Below are 17,782 nucleotides of genomic sequence, written 5' to 3'. Positions count from 1 at the left end.
AAGTCTTCATCTTAACCTAATTTTGGTTCATTCCATCAACTAACACCGTTAGCGGCTTCATCTCACACCAATTTTCAAGGGCATTTTCGTCACTTTATTTCATAACAAAATAAATTAACATTTTTTCGTTTACTACAACTATTACAAACAAGCTAATTAGTTGTTGAGGGGTAATCTTATCAGCATCGTATTGGTTGAAGAGTAAAACGATATATTAAGAATATATCGAGTATATATCGGATTTATTGGATTTACTTATTTTTAATTAAATTTATAAATATTATAAATTTATAATTCAATTGGTACTGAATAAACTAAGAAAATAAAAATAGTTTAATTTTTTGACAATATAAATATATGCAACGACACCAAATAATAAAAAGAGGTGTCTAAAAGGATTGATTGAGCTCGGATTTCATCATAAACTCTCTTGTCATCGAATTCAACTCAAACTCAATATGAATGTCATCCTTCTTATCTTCATCCTCATATTCCATTAGTTATATGGGCTATATTTCCCCAAACGATGTCATTTTAATAAAAATTAATTATAGATAATAATTATATATATGTAATGAAAAACAAATAAAAACTTTTTTTAAAAAAAAGAAAAAAAAATTTTAAAATTGGGTTAACCCCATTTTGACCCGATATATCGGAGTTTGACCGATTTTTTACGATTGACTGATAAATTCAACCGATATGGGGATATCGTATCAGATTTTAAATATCACTGATATATTAGCCGATATTTAGAACATTGGTTACAATAAAATGCTCAAAAGCTCTATCATAAGCATATAAAGGTTTCAAAAGCAAAATAAAAAAGTTAATTTATTTTGTTATGAAATGATATATATTAATCAACCTATTTTTTTAATAGAAGTTAAAATCGGAGAAATGAAAGTTGAAATCATAGGGTAATAGAGTAACAAAAATGCCCTTGAAAATTGGTGTAAGATGAAGCCACTAACGGTGTTAGTTGACGGAAAGAATCAAAATTGGGTTAAGATTAAGACTTGAGGTACTAATGTGATAGTTTCTACATGTGAGGTACTAAAAGTTAGAATGACTAATAATTGGGTACTGTTTAGCGAAATCTCCCTTTGTATAAACATCAGTAAAGGAGACATCTTATTACCAGACTTTAATTCTTGTTCATATAATCTAACACATCATGTCTAGTGGTTTCTTATTCTTTTAACAATCATCTAATGAAATCAATGCAAATAGCATATGCACTTTGTTATATGATATATATATATATAGGAGAATTTTCAGGTGCAGACGTCCGTACCTTACGTAAGGTACGGATTCGCCGATTCCGGCGAAGGCAGGCTGCAACGGCAGGGCGAACCACGACAGCCGCACTCCCCACCTCCCGGCGGTCCCGTCTAGAGCTCCATCGGCGACCCACAACGGCCGAAATCGCGAAATCGCCAAAATCTGCCTAGAAACTTGATTTTTGCAGATTCCGGCCGCCGTGGGCCACCAATGGAGCTCCGGCCGGCACAGACAAGATCGCCGGGAGGTGAGTAGTGCGGCTGTGCTGGTCCGCCGCGCCGTTGCGGCTTGCCGTCGCCGGAATCGGCGAATCCGCACAGTGCAGACGTCCGCACCTGAAGCGGCCTATATATATATATATCATACTTAATAACAAATCATTTGTCATTGCCCATTATTAATCTATTGCCTACTTTGTTTGTTCTTAAATGCCCAATACAATAGACAGATCAACAACCTTATACAGAAACAAAATAAAGAAAGCTATCTTACAACAAAAACCAACCATAATGAAATCAATCAACAAGGATGAATTAACATGAAGATACCACAGAACAAATAATAATAGATACAGAAGATGTGAGATATACTAGAAGTTGTGAAGCGAGAAGAGTTGGGTAATCGATCAATGCTCATGTGCTCTCCCTTTCTCATATAACGTATTAGCATTTGGAGTTGGACTGGAAACTTATATAACAGATAGATTTGACACAGAAATCTAAAAGTTTGTTGATAAATATGGCAATTTACAATTGTCAGCAAGATCAGAATAGCGCAGGGATACGCCCCTTCAACCATTGACAGTTCAGTCAACTATCAATATGACATAAAATTGTTACAATACTGTAATATTTCATTGCAACTCCAATGATAAGAGTAAGTAATAATGACCCCAAAACATTTAATTACCTAAAATGGGAGTTACAATGGCTGGGAGAACTTATTTTTTCTGGATAAACTTCACAGCACTTTACTCAACATGTCTAACTTCTTTATAAGGGTTTTTTTTTTCTTACCCTTTTGATGGTATTTGACAAAGATGAGTCATGTCAAAAGACATGTTGATAATGTAAGGCTCAATCGGACATCCAAATGACTGACTGCAACTAGATCACACAGAACTAGTTTGCTTTTACTTCACAGCAACATCTCACCACAATCTGGAAACAAGCCCAGATGAGTTGGCACCAGTCGGCCTAACTTCATGACGATCCGCAACATATTGACCAACAATGACATTCAATCAGATAAGTCATCTTCACCACCACTGTATTCATCAACATCTTGGTGTTGTACCCTCTTCTGTGGTCTTTCTAGGACGTCTTCATTATCAAACCCTCTTCTTTTCGAATTTGACAGAGCTCCTCTTGAATAATCCTGTGGCAGCAAAGTCAGTGCAACAGTAAATTATTATAATCATCCAGTAACAAAATGCCCATCTTGGATAAGACAAATATTACCTTAGATTCACTACAATTTTATATTAGGTTTTGAACTAATAACTAAGCATTAAACACGTTCAGTTTACTTAAACATGAACGTCCATTGATTGTTGGTTGGTTTTAAAGCTTAAATATATGCAACTAACAGCATTAACCAACAAATAGTACAATAGATTGCTAGAACCCTTACTAAAACATAGAGAAATAGTGGAACTCAAAAGGCACAGCATATGAGCATGATGAGAACTCTTTAATCAAAAATTACATTTGCTGCTTTTACGGGCAACTGCTTTTTCTTAGCCGGCTTCTATAAGCTGCAACGGAAGTTGGGAACTCACAGAATAAGCTAGGGCTTCTTTTTTTTTTCACTAAATACATCTATCAAATTAACTCCATAATAAGGATGCTTATCCACGATCCCAGTAGGGCCAAACTACGCTTAAGGTATAGATCAATATGAAAATAATCTTAATTTTCTTTTTGAACAGCAATATCTATTTCAATAACTTTTTATAGCGCACATCACTTTATATTAAAAATTACCAACCAGTCCTAAAACTCATAGCACTTTAAACATCATAATTAAAAAGTACCAACCAGACCAAACTCATAGCAATTTAAGTTCACAGCTGATTAATCTAACAACACATAAATCACTTCGATTTAAATTGAAAAAACGGGCAGAAGTCTCTTTTGTTTTATTAGCACAGCTGTACCAAACTGGGAGGAATTTAAAAATAATAGATAGCTCTATCATCATACCCCTGCATCTTTTAGTTCAACTGCAGAAACAGTCGATCTCCGCCTGACAGTCACTCTTGAAGGTGCAGGAAAATGTTCAACCTCATCAGTGGATCTTCCCTCTTTCGCCCTTTTTTTCCTCAAAATAAGCTTTGCTGGAAGCGGCTGTGTTGTGAATGGAAACATAAGCCAAACAGTTATATGTGATCGTTGGAGAGCAGTTGCATAAAATAAAAATAAAAACTAACAATTAAACAATTTATAAGGATTAATAAGAGGAAAAATTAAATTGAGGTGCATACCGCATAGCGTGCTGCATCTTCATCAAATGACACAAGGTAAGTGGTTGGATCATCAACATCATCGCCTCTTACCTATTGAGGCATCAAAAGCATGAGTTACATTGGTAATCAAAAGCTACGGTAAAGAGTAACGTTTCAACCATTAGCACATTTTACATACATCATACTGATACTCGCGAACCCAAGAATACAAAACATCTTCAGATTCATCATATGGATCCTTTGATAGCTGCCACATTAAAGTCAAATGAAATTATATGAGGGCATTAGAAAAGATTATTAACCGTTTTATCCGATATGCTTTAGATTAATGGAGACCTGCACTACCTCGTTCGGAGAAGGCACCATGTACGCCAAAAATTTGTCTGGATTAGCTGGATCGACACCTGTTACCTTGTAGCTTTTCATGATTGCCTGCAATGCATGCACAAATAATTGAAATAACATAGAAACTCCAACAACGCATGCCTACAACTGTTATGTTCAAGGCGTGCATTATTGTATACCTGCTTTAGAAAAGAAAAGAGCACATAAAAGATACAAACGACGTGTATAATACACACACATGTAAAGGATTATTGCAATCTCTCTGATGCAAAAAGAGTCCTTGCAATTGATATTTTATTTCCTTGGGTTGAGTAATTACATGTGTATGTGCATAAAAACATATTCCATACTCACCCTTGATTCACAAAGATCATGATCAGACTGATCCAACTTGCTGTAGATTTCTGAATCAGCGGTGGGAGCACCATCAAATCCGGCAAGGACAAACTGGTCTTCAGACCTATTATAAAAGCACATCAAAAACAGCCTTGAGTTAATGAGCATATTCTGGAATACAATGATTTTCATAGTCAAACATTCAGGGTTTCAGTTAAACATCCCCTTGTAATTCCTTCATTCTCAGGGATGAGCTTAGGTAAATGACATGTCTGGCTACTTACTATTTGTAATTTAAAACATCACTTTCCCAATATATGAAATAAGTACTAACCAAAATCAGCAGATATGATTAAAAATAAGAACAAGATAACAGAATAAAAACAACACACATAAACGGACTTCCGTAACATACCGCTCAAAATCAGGCAAAAGAGGTAGAACCTCAACAGGGTATAGACTTTTATTCGTTGCATGAACAGGGCGTGACTTGCAGGCCTCGAAGGATGCCTCAATTTCCTTTATTTGTCGATCCCTGAAATTCATGACAGTTAGTTAAATCAAATAGTGGGAAAAAGTCCTGTTCACAAGGATAGGTAGGCATAAAACAAACCTATCATTAAGGTTGTCCAAAAGATTGCGTCCTCCCTTCATTTCCCGCAGTTCTTTTGCTTGTTTTTCGGTCAGAGACTGCAGTTGACAATGCACCGAGTTATACCACCTTAGCAATTTATTTCAAGGATTGCACATTTAAAATGGAGTACAAAATAACTACCTGCTTAGCCGAATCCATGCTTAGAGGAGAAATATATTGTGTTTTGACCAGCCATGCAACTCCTTTATCTGTAGGACGCTCTTTTCTTCTGATGCCATCTTTCTTAACAGGGGTCACTGCTACATCATCACGCAATAATTCCTCATCTTCTGGTGCAAGTGGTGGTCTAGGACCAGGAGGAGGACTGGTTCAACGAATAAAAAAATAAGATGGCTCAGAACTAGCATTGTAAAACCTTATCAATGTCTTGAGAAAGGTTGGGGTTGTTGAGTAAACATACTTGTATACACTGAGATCGAGCAGGTCAAGAGGTATCCCAAGATCTGGCTCAACAAAAAGCTTGGGTTTGTAGTTTTTCTCTAACGATGTGATCGTGTATTTTGTATACCTGCGGTAGGGACCGAAGGAGTCACTACTGGATAATAATTACATTCAATCATAAATCTAATACAGGTAACAATGAACAATTATTATATTCCTGAATGGTCTCAGAGAGAGAGAGAGAGAGTGAACAATAGTATGGATCATGAGAAACTAGAAAAAGAACCAAAAATTAGTATAGCATGCAATGAAGTGATGAACCATAAAATCAAAATCCAACACCAACACTTTTACATGTTCAACAGTGTTACAAGAGTTGTGCACCAATAAATAAAATTTAGATGCACAGACAAGTCTAGATGCAAGATGTTTGAGCGCTTGAACAACATAACAGAGTACTTACTGATCTGGGTCCTTCTTCATAGACATCAGTTTGGGTTGTGCACTCGGATCTGGAAGTTCGTTCCGGAATCTACAAAGAGCATAAATTGATATTGAAATCATACTGTAAATGGTAAGCCTGGAATATATCTATATGAAATGGCATCGCATGATAAGCAAAAAGGTCTCAGCATTATCCACCTATTTACAGGTGTAACATGCCACTAATGTTAGACCAATAAAACAGTACATATTTTTGGAAAGAGTTGCACTTTTAAATCATACTAAACACGAGGAACTCCTGATAAGGATAAGTTCAGATTCTAGAACTGAATCCAAGAGCAATTAAATATACAGAGTACCATAGGTAACATGTTTGACTAGCACTTTCTGGGGTAAATATGTTACCATGCAACTAGAGGGAGGAATGCTAGGACCTAAACAATCACAATTCTGATATAGCAAAGCTCATATTACCATATATTTATATGACTTTCTGCAGACACCTGCAATGCCCAATATTTTCTCAAGCAAATTGAAGTATCTATGATTGTTAATCCAGATCATAAACACAAAAACTACAAACTACACAGAAGTGTTTGATGCCCTTGAATGATTTGGAGTATATCAGACATATTCCTAACCTATGTGCTAACCCACCCCTTCCCTTAGATTCTCTACTCCCACTCAACCCCTAGTAGTAGTTATCATATAAGAGTGTTGCAATATCCAGAAGGTTCCAAACTCAGTTTCAATTAAAAACAGGAAAGCATAAACAAAACTGACCAATTGCTGTTCAAATAATCAGAAGTGTCAACATACTCACTTCAACTTGCACACAAATGTTGTTGGCTTCTTTAGCCTATTTTCAGCCCTCTCACCACTCAAGAACGGAGTGGCCCTCCTTTCCCCCATCCGCGACCCTGCAATTGATCCATGTCCCCTCCCGGAGGGGAACTGTGCCTTTGCTGCCGAATACTGCGGGTCCTTCAGCTGCTGCCTATGCTTCTCCTCTTGTCGTTGCTTCTCAAACTCCCTCTTCTTCCTCAACCTCCTCTCTTCCTCTGTCTCAACCCTCCCCGGCGGCCCATTCGACTTCTTCACCGGCACAGGGGGCTTGTGCTTATGCTGCACCCCAGGATGGTGATGCTCACGCTTGCCAGAAGCTCCCATATCCTTGGAAGCTCCTTTGTCATGTGGCCCCTTGTCGAAGCCACTCACCCTACTCCGCGGTGGCGGGGGAGGCGGCGGGGAATTCGGAGGCGGAGGTGGCGGCGGTATAGCCGAGCTAGGAGACAGAGGCAGCGGAGGAGGAGGCGGCGGCTGCATTGCCTGATGACTATACTGTGCGTATTGAGAGTTGGCCTGATAGTACATTGGTGCCTGCGGAGGCTGCAGGGGCATATTCTTCCCCGAAGGAGCTTGCGGAGGCGGCGGCGGGTACGAAGAGTCCGGCGGAGGAGGCGGTGGCTGCGGGTACGAGTACTGCGGCGGCGGGTGAGGGTGTTGAGCTCTAGGAGGAACGTAATTACTAGGAGGATGGTGAATGTAGTTTTGAGGATACGGAGGAGGAGCTGCCCCGTCGCCTCCGCCGGCGCCGGCGCCGTTATACCCCCAATTCTGGCTGTACTGATTGCCACGTGGCGGCGGCGGCGCTATGGGGTTTTGATTCGGCGGCGGCGGTGGAGGAAACGCCGATTGTGGTGGGTAAGGCCTGAATTGAGCCATAGGGAAGCTAATTCTCTAAAACCCAGACTCAGAAAATCGAACCCTAATTCCCAAATTCTAGTCTGAGCCGATCAAAACCCTCAAGCAGCAATCTTTACCAAATCGGAGAACTAACTCAGAAAACTAATTGCGACCCCGAATTGTGCGCTGTGTGTATAATCATATGCTAAAGGGGCTAAGGAAAATCGGAAAGAGGAAGAATTTCAAACCCTAATTGGAATCGGGAGAGAGAAAGGTAGTACGGCTGAAGCATAAGGCTTGAGAGAGAAGGGCCAGCTTGAGCTTCAATATGCCCTAATAAAGGCTCCACCTTTACGAGCGAGAAAGAGAGATGGAGAGTAATTGGAAGAAACCCTAGAAAGAAGAATTAGGGATTAGCAGAAAAGTGACCGGAGAAGGAGATCGGAGATGGGATTCAATTGGGTAGAATTTATAGGATTTACAGAGAGGAGCTTAGAGTTTTAGGATTGAAACACCACGTCAGTCGTTGTGTGTTTTTACTTGAAAAGCTTATGGGGCATTATATCGACCATATAACATTATAACCAATTTGATGGCCCAAAACAAGAAATTAATCTGCCTCATTTTAGTAACTTTTTTTTTTTTTTGTGGTGCTCTCCGAGGTGAGTAATGTGGATTACATCAGTGGTTTCAATTTCATTTGGGAAAGAATGAATTAAGAAAAGTGCAAGAGTGTGATGAACCACGTGAACCAAGGAAATATAGATAGATTCTACAGAATTAATTGTGTGTGGGTTATTCAAGCTGCAATTTGATGTATGTTCAATAATCAATACTTTCAGACAAAATAAATAAATAAATAATCAATACTATATTGCAAAACTAATCAATTGAGGTATGTTTAATACTATATTACAAAATTAATCATGTGTGAGGAGTTATTCAAGTTGAAGTTTGTGATATGTTTCATGATTTACAGTTTTGTTACATCTCTATATACTAGTGATAAATCTACATACTGAAACTAATACTACTTGTCTCGTGAATCTTTTACAAGGTGAGGACTGGGGACGCATATGGATTATGGACATCATTGTGATCCACCTAGATGCTTTACAAGTACTGTATAAGTGAACCTCATCAGTTAGAACTTTTTTTTAGGCTAAAGGTGGTTAACATATAAGATTGAGATTATAGAAGTTGAGGTAATCCCTTAGAGATGAGAGATCTCACATTAGAAAAGTGATAAATAAAATACACTCCTCTTAATTGAACCAAAGTTTTTTTGTGATCGAAACTCAACACCTCTAAGGTAGCTAATTTGGGACAACATATATATAATTGATCTACTGATCATGTTTGTCGTTGTTTAACAATTTAACATGATATCAAAAAAGATGGTTCATCTCCCTCTAATTTGTCGTGGACCTAAGTTCGGGTTTTACTTTGTCATGGGTTTGAGTTGGGTTTTATAATTGTCAATATAAAGTTTTCGATTAGATTGTCACCAAGACACCAAGTGTCCGTTAGAGGCCGACATTGGGTTTGTTATGTCTCAAGTGTTTTGTATTGGTTTGTTAAATTATTTCACGTGCATACTTAAAAACTAGGTTACATGTGAGGGATGTATCGGAGAGGAAAGATCCCAATAATTAAGTGACAAATAATTTACAACTTATAATTGAGTGAATAATACCTGATTGTATTGAGGGATTTCTTTACAACCTAACAACCCTATGGTAGCTCAATTGAGGTAATATCAATCTAAATATTTAATTTACAGGTTAGTTTACGCTTATCATTATTTAACAAAATCAATTGTGCCAGTTTTTTTTCCTCTTAGTTTAAGGAATGCCTCAATTTCTTAATTTGTTTTGGCTTTCACGATGAGTTGTACTACTTTGATCACGCTCATTGGGTTGCCCTTTGGGCTTAATCGGCTTATACAGTAGTTTAGAGTGTTTGCCACTTTGCCTACACTCATCCACTTATTTTCAGCTTTGTCTAATTAAATAATTATTATTGAACTAGCTCAGCGATGTGCACTATCGGTAGTTTCACCCTTTAGGCCAACTTTTTTTTATCACATATTGGCAGCTTAACCCTTCAGTTTTTAGGTGCCATACCAGTATATCATCTTTGACAAAGTTAGCCAAATTAATTATCATTTATGTATTCATAATTCAGATTTACCGATTATAAACATGAACGGTTTATGTTAAACAACTTCATATAGCCTACAAGTTAGATTTGTTCTATGCTTAAATGATAATTAGTTTGGCTGAATTTTTTTACGTAAGCAATATACTCATAGAGGCCCAAAACTAAATAGTGAAGATGTCGACATGTGATTGCAAATTTGGGCTAATGGCTTGTTAGTTTCGTATTATGTCGATTACTTCTAGAGCGTTATATATAAAATAATAACCAATAATATAATATTATAACTAAGAACTATAAGTCAAGATGACCATCATGAACAAAAAGAACAGTATGATAAAACTCACCGCATTTTCGAGAACATGTTAGTGAAGCAAGGCCTAATTTGAGAATCACTTTTATCGCAGACGATTCAACTCTAAAATTTCATCCAAACTGCAAGAATTAGTGGAGATAGCAAAAAGAATTTGACAAATAATAGTTGACTTCTTCAACTCAAATGAGATTTACAATTTTGAGAATATAAAAATTTTAGACAAGAAAATGAGTAGAGAAACAATGAAAATGCTTACAAAAAACTCAGATCTAAGAACTGCTCAAATGAAGCCACAATAAGAGGCATGCTACCAACCACAATATATTCAACTTATAGAAGGAAAAAGAAGAAACGTATTGAGAGGGAAAATAAGGAAAGACTAAAAAGGGAAAGACGAAGAAACATATGTGTAAATTCAATCTTCTATCCCCCTCATTTGTTAGTGATGCGTGGATAGAGCGTTTTCCTTTTATGCCTGAAAAAAAAACTTTACAATTGTAAATACTTGGTGATTTTTAGGCATATTATATGTTTTGCTATCTAGATATCTATTTAGTTATTCAAGAGCACCAACAAATATGTTGCTGCAGGGTTCTCACTGGCAAATTGGGAATGGTACTTCTATTGATTTCTGGAAGGACAAGTGGATTCCCAATCACAATTCCTTATCAGATTCTGGGTATGGTCCTCATTCTCCTTGTCAAATCAGTTCTCTCATCTATTCAGCTCCTAAACTTATCATCTGTAGCTTCTTTGCTCTCTATCCCTGATCAACAGTTGATTCAAGCTTTACCTTTGGATAGAGAGGTGGTTCATGATCAACTTCTTTGGACTTCTACTAGATCGGGCAAGTTTACTGTTAAAACTGGTTATCTGTTGGCTTATTCCAACTCACTTCCTTACACTGTGCCTACCTCTTCTATATCTCATCCAATCTCTCTCAAGGTTTGGAAGTGGATTTGGAGCATTTCTTCTCTTCCCAAGATTAAAATTTTTCTTTGGAAGGCAGTGCACAATTTCTTGGCTACTAAGGCTGGTCTGTTTTTTCGCCATATCTCCAAAACGGATTTATGTCCTTTGTGCTCTCTTTATCCAGAAACTGTGGAGCATGTGCTTTTTCATTGTGATTGGGCTCGTTGTGCTTGGTTTGCTCACCCTCTGAGCTATTGTGTTTCTTCTACACAATTAACTTCTTTGCATCGTTGGATTTCTCGGTTACTCTCACCTTCTTTCTGTGCTGCAAAGGAGTTTGCTTATGTCTCGACTCATATTTCATTTATGCTCTGGCATATTTGGAAAATGCGTTGCTCAGCTGTGTTTAACAATTTCAAGCCAGATCCATTGTTAGTATCAAAAAAAGCTTTCTCTTCAGCTGAGGAATTTCTCTCATCTATTACTTTGTCTTCGATCTCTGTTTTTGGTTCTGCTCCAGTAAAGTCATCTTCTCGTGTTTGGATATCTCCTACTCCTTCTTCCTTGAAGATCAATACTGATGCTTCTTGGAATTCTAATACTCTCAAATGCAGTATGGCTGCCCTTGCCCGTGATTCAGCTGGTTCTTTAAGAGGTGGTTTTATCAAGTCTGGTTTTGCTTCTTCTGCTGAAGCTGCTGAAGCTCAGGCCTTGTTACTTGGACTAGAACTTGCCTCCTCTCTTCATCTCACTTCTCTTTCGTTAGAAGCTGATTGCCTTCCTTTAATATCAGCTTTGAATTCTCCTAAAGGTTTGGCTTGTTGGTCCGTTTCTCCTTGGATTAAGCAGATTGACAATGCAGCCAAAGCTTTTTCTTCCTTTAACTGGTGTTGGATCAGTCGTGAAGTAAACAGAGGAGCTGATCTTGTTGCTCGTTTAGTTTCAAAGTTGGAGTGCCCTCTGGATTGGATTCAGAATCCTCCGACTTGTTTATTACATGTTCTTTGTTCGGATGCTGTAAGTGCTCCCCCATGAGGACTTTGTTCATGGCTCTGTTAGTTTGGTTTGGTTTTGGTAATCTATATGTTTCATGTCAAAAAAAAAAAGAGCACCAACAAATACATGGATGTACATATATCTACTTAGTTAATCTCAAGGTTCTAAAAAGCGCTAAGCGGTATGCAGGCGAACAATTACCTCCTAACGCCTAGACGGTTAGGCGACCTCTTAGGCGGTGCTTAGGCGATTTTGAATTATTAAATATTTATTTATTTTTATACATATATTTAAACTATTTTAATAATTAAAAATATATAATGATGTTTAATATTAATTTTAAAAATACTTTAAATAGTCTAAATTCACATAACTTAAGTAGAAAGTTCATAAAAAAATATTTGAAAAAAAGATAAATAATGAAACAAATGCAATAATACTAAATCTCAATTTCTTTATCTCCAAATTATTTCCTAACTCATTCAGTATCAGACTCAAACTTAATATTCATATTTATTTCCTCTTCTTCTGTTGATGAGATTCAGTTTTCAGAAAATAGACAAATAGTGAGAGTTGCGGCCTCTTTTAGTTTTTTTTTAATGTCAAATGATGGTTGACCGCCTAGGACTAAATGGGACTGATTAGATCGCCTAGGACTGAATATGGCCGCCTAGACCGCCAAGGACTGAATAGGGCCGCCTAGGACCGCCTAGCACTGATAAGACTTAATAAGGTCGCCTAGGACCGCCTAGAACCGCCTAAGACCGCCTAACGCCACAGATGGCCGCCGATGTAAAAAGCGTGGTGGTGGGTGACCTCCTAGCGCCTAGGCGCCGCCTAGCCCGCTTTTTAGAACACTGGTTAATCCTCATATAACCCAAAACCTTTATAGTCATAACTCATAAGAAGAGAAACCGAGAAACCATTTCAACGAGCTCTCAAAACCAGAACTTGAAATGGCGTCGGCGTCGGCGGGTGTAGTTTTAAGTGTGGGGGTGGTGGCCAGCCAAGTGGTCCAACTGTATGTGAGGTTGCCTCCGGTGACCAACCAGTTCAATGAATTCCTTACAACCGGAGCCCTGGCATCTGCTTTTGAAACCTATCATGGCATAGTGGTGAGTTCCACACATCTTACAATGGAGAGAGAGAAGTTCAAGTGGGAGGCGCATAACCGGAAAAGGCAAAGTTCGAGAAGTCAGAGAAAGCTGAGAAGTGGTGTTGGGAACGTCTATGGAGGTGGTGAATTCACAAACTAAAGTTAAGAGAACAACTTTAAAGGAATGACATTAAACTGGTGGCTGATATGAAATATATATATATATATTAGATTAGGGTAAAAGATGACTTATTGCTAATGACTTTTAGGACTGTCTTTATCTTTCTATCTACGACTTAAACTAGCTTGGATGTTACCAATTAGGATAACAATAAATAGATTGAACTAGATTTTGGACAATATTAATCATTACCATCCAAATCATAGTCAGTTCTTTGATTGCATTCGAAAAAAAACCCCTGAAGCCTTAAATATGGGTTGTAATGAACAATACATCAAGAATCCTGAATATATAGATATATGGATGTGTTTTTGTTTTAACAGCGTTGGTTTTTTTTTAATATTTATCACCAACTTACTAAGTAGTCTTGATTGATTGCAAGCAGACATAAATCACATAATACACAAGCATGAATGGAATTAATATTCTATTGTAATATTTTTTCAGAAGTCTCTTAGACTCATTGACTCATTGTGTTCTTTCCTTCCATAGGTATATTGAACAATCATGGTGATGGAGGAAGACTTTTCAGTCTCTTGACATACTTTTGTTTTCATCTAAACTGGCTATCCACATTACTAAAAAATGAGTAGTGCATGTTTTGTGATAATGATACCTAGTACCCGTTTTGTGATCGAGGAAGAGGTTGAGTCTCTTATCCATGCCATATGTGATTGTGTTCATGCTTCCTCTTGCCTTAGGGAAGTTGGTATTCCTCAGATTCATCGGGAAGATAGGGTGTATGATTGGTTAGTTTCCTTCCAAAATTCTCATCCTCAATCATTCCCTATTCTTCTTATGTGTATCTGGGCAGTATGGGGTAACATGAATTCCAAGGTTTGGTGATGAGTTTAAGGAAGCAAATGTTCTTAAGTTGAGTGTTATAGGCTGGTGGAATGAATTTGTTCAGGCTAGAAAGCCCTCGCGGAATCCTAGAGTTTGGATTATTGCTCGGTGGGAGAAACCCTCTACAAGTTCTTGAAGCTGAATGTGGATGCAACTTTTCGTCTTGTTGACTATGCCACTGGTCTGGGTGGGATTTTTTTTGGATCATACTGGCTCATGTTTAGGTGTGTTCTCTTTTTATCGGACTACCTCTATATCTCCACATGCTGAGTTTCTTGCTCTCTTGGAAAGGTTGAAGTTTGTTCGTGCGCATTCTTTAACCCCGCTTATTGTTGAGTCAGACTGTCAAGTTGTTGTTGATGCGGTCCTTCATGGGACTCTAGATTTTTCAGAATATGGTTTTTTGATTTCTAATTTGAGATGTATTATGTCTTTATTGACTAGTAGTAGATTACTTTTTGTATGTTGTTCGGCGAATAGTGTTGCTCATGATTTAGCTAGTTTAGCTACTTAGAGTAGACAATCATTGGATTTCACTATTGTAATCCCTCCCAGTGTGGAGGGTATTATTACAATTGAGTATATAATGATCCTTGATCAATGAATTCGTTTCATTCTCCTAAAAAAAAAACATTAATAAAAAAATATGACACTGCATTGCTTGTACAGTTGTACATATTCATTACAGTCCGACCTCTCATAAGGACTAAGGATATATAGGAGCTTTGTTATTCTTCAACAAACTAATTAACTTACTGAAATGTGAAAGTAGCTAACATGAAATATTCCTATATCCAATCCAAAAGTCAGGTCCTCTAGACCTTCCTTATTTGATCAAAGCTAGGTGGGGGTACATATTCGTAGCGATCTTCGATAATTCGATCGTATCGTATTAGTGTGCTTAATTAATCAGCACAAATTCACCAGCCACACAATTTGCCAAAGTTATATCGCAAACTTTTGTTGTTTCGCCTATTGATTAGTTTCGCGACTTCTTATTTAGCAGGGGCGGAACTACCTTCATAGATGAAGGTCCGGACCCCCTTACATTTGTAAATCTTTCCATAATAACTTCATGTATCTCATAAATATGCTGAAATTTTGCGCTAATTAACACTAAACCCCCTTAATCAAGGACAACAACAAGTAAAGGACAATCAAAGAGGTTAATTTATATATAGTAGTACTTAATGTGTGCTAATTGCATCCAATTTCAAGATAGAAATACGTAAAATCATTATCCTTTACACTTCATTTATATCTCGACCCCCAAGATTTATATTCTAGTTCCACCACTGCTACTTAGGACGACTTGCATTCTCGGTTGGCCCAGCTTGCCTTGCCATCTGATTGATTAGTCATGAGCAAAAGCAAAGACCAGTGTTACATACAATTAAATTATGCGCAATTATGTATAATGCTATCTGATAGATTAATCATCAGCAAAAGAAATAATCAGTGTTACATACTATTAAATGATGTGCAATTGTGTATAAACCGCCATATTTATACATCTCCAACTAAATTTTAGAATATAAACCAAAATAGAAAACTGAACTTGAGAGGCATCGATATATCATCACCTGAAAATAAGCCTCGAGCTTTTTTTTCAGAGTTGCATGTTCTTTCTTCAGTAGTTGGAAAGTTCTCATGCATCTGAGATTTCATAACATGATTAATTAGCCCTGTAAACTTTGTGTGATATATATTTATTGTATACACGTGGTTAATTACGTACATTTTACAAACATCTACCTAGCTAGTTCTGCATTAATCCATTATCCATGGATAATTGAATATGTCATAGTTATCTGCTTGATTTTATACATTTAGGATTACGTACGTACCCTTCTCCATTTCCTGCCTTGCAATATTCTCTGAAATGTTGGCACTCGGCTTTCACCTTTTTGGCTCCGATGCTGCACCACTTGGCAAAAGGGATTGTGAGATTTAAATCATGTTCTCTTAAAAACGAACCGCGCGCAGAATATACTAATAGCTATGTTCCTTTCGAATAAACCCTATATTGGTGATAGCTAGAGATATGCCTACCTTGAGCTACTTCCTTTGAACTGATGCATATAATTGTCCAACTTTATGAAATCATGGGGTTTTTTCTCTCTGCACACAACAAAGGGTGAAACACAATATTATTTATTGAAACCAGTTTGTGATCACTATAAGTATTAAGTATTCATCATTCTACTCAACCATCAATGAAATTATGAACTATTATCTACTCACAGAGCCTGCTCTATGGTTTGGAGAGATCTAGATGAATCACGGTAGTACAATGCAGCTATTTCTTCCACAAAATTTGGATTAGCATCATCTTGCAGCTCCTCCAACTGAATAAACTGTTCATCCAGATAACCCTGCAATGACGGCATTATCATTTACAATTATTATTTTTAGGATGAACCGTTTACGTATAGTCAACTTAAAGTCCCTCAGGGTTGAAATTTGAACTTAATGTGATCGAACTTCCGGTGCTCAAATGTGTGAATTTCTACGTAATAATATCCTTCTCATAAAGTTCCAACTCCCGGGCTCTGAGTGTGGCATGGATTTAATTACACTATACCACCCTCGATTCTTGCATGCAACTCCTAATTTCCGATCATTGATCGCTCAGGATGTGGAACTGATGAGTTACGTACGTACAGGAAAAGATATATGTGACTAATTAAATAACTGGCTAGCGGCTAGCTTGATGACCAACCTGAGTAAAGAGGGATTGCCTCATCAGACCAACCTGCCTGCGCATAAGGTTTCTTTCCATTTGATGATTGATCCAGAAGAAGAAGTATTGGAGAAAAGCACTGGATGATATAGAATGACTGGTTATATGTGGAGGTGGAGGTGATCGAATGACCGGTATTGTACGAAAATACGCACTGTGAACACACTTGTGATGATTCTTAAAATAAATTAGGAGGGGCGGAGGGGTTTATATACTAATGGGGGGAAGAGGGAAAGAGATACATGATAGTGTAGGAGAGAAGATGGTATGTAGTTAGCTATGCGAATGTATATGTGCACAAGTTGATTTCAAAGTTTCAATATATGATCGGAAAATGACTAAGGGTTTGATTCTTTGATAGTAAAAGTCATTTTAAGCATGAACACACCAGCCTCCTGCAGCTTAATCTATTTTGTTTTGCATATAGATTCTGAAATCAATGGTGGAATATATCAAAACATATATAATGCTTTTGCTCGTACATATTGTCTCCCACCCAAACTTCTAAGATATATTGTTCCACGCCCATCGACAATTCTAGAGTAAATTGATTAGAGCATCTCCAACAGATTATGCATTTTGAAAAAAAAATGAGATTGTGAAAAAAAAAAAACAAATTTTCACTCAAATAACGTTTCTATCTCATTCTCCAAAATAGAGAAATGGATGAAAGAGAAAAATTGATTCTCCAAATTTGCAGGATTTAATAAAAATTTACATAATCAAATATTAAATACTTGCATTTTATCCAACAACTCAAACTTAGATGTCAACTATCTCAACCAATAGTGGTACTCCATTAAAAAAAATGCCTATCACTCTGCTAGGGTTGGGAGGCCGCCGCCTGAGTCACCTTTGCATTGATCTCCATCTTCGATGGAGTGTATATGTGGCTTCGAGGTTTAATTCGACGCCTACATCCTCTCTTCCGTTG

The 17,782-nt window shown here is 37.4% G+C and overlaps 2 protein-coding genes across 2 annotated transcripts; both read right to left on the bottom strand.

Annotated features, from left to right (window-relative positions):
• Positions 1-2,048: 2,048 nt before the first annotated feature.
• Positions 2,049-8,133, bottom strand: LOC126796660 (protein PAF1 homolog). Its single transcript, XM_050523389.1, has 12 exons — positions 6,736-8,133; positions 5,932-6,000; positions 5,488-5,595; positions 5,208-5,391; positions 5,046-5,122; positions 4,848-4,967; positions 4,451-4,556; positions 4,097-4,183; positions 3,930-3,998; positions 3,770-3,841; positions 3,489-3,632; positions 2,049-2,661 (listed from the first exon to the last, which is right to left on the bottom strand). The coding sequence occupies exons 1-12, from the start codon at positions 7,635-7,637 to the stop codon at positions 2,524-2,526; spliced, it is 2,076 nt and encodes a 691-aa protein (XP_050379346.1). The 5' UTR covers positions 7,638-8,133; the 3' UTR covers positions 2,049-2,523.
• Positions 8,134-15,326: 7,193 nt separating this feature from the next.
• LOC126799806 (histidine-containing phosphotransfer protein 4) lies at positions 15,327-17,061 on the bottom strand. Its single transcript, XM_050527065.1, has 6 exons — positions 16,828-17,061; positions 16,350-16,480; positions 16,158-16,226; positions 15,953-16,024; positions 15,689-15,761; positions 15,327-15,451 (listed from the first exon to the last, which is right to left on the bottom strand). The coding sequence occupies exons 1-6, from the start codon at positions 16,885-16,887 to the stop codon at positions 15,404-15,406; spliced, it is 453 nt and encodes a 150-aa protein (XP_050383022.1). The 5' UTR covers positions 16,888-17,061; the 3' UTR covers positions 15,327-15,403.
• Positions 17,062-17,782: the final 721 nt, after the last annotated feature.

The sequence above is a fragment of the Argentina anserina genome, chromosome 6 (assembly GCF_933775445.1).
Source record: "Argentina anserina chromosome 6, drPotAnse1.1, whole genome shotgun sequence".
Taxonomy (NCBI): Eukaryota; Viridiplantae; Streptophyta; class Magnoliopsida; order Rosales; family Rosaceae; genus Argentina; species Argentina anserina.
Note: the sequence above shows the minus strand (reverse complement) of the source record. Positions and strands in the feature narration are given on the sequence as shown.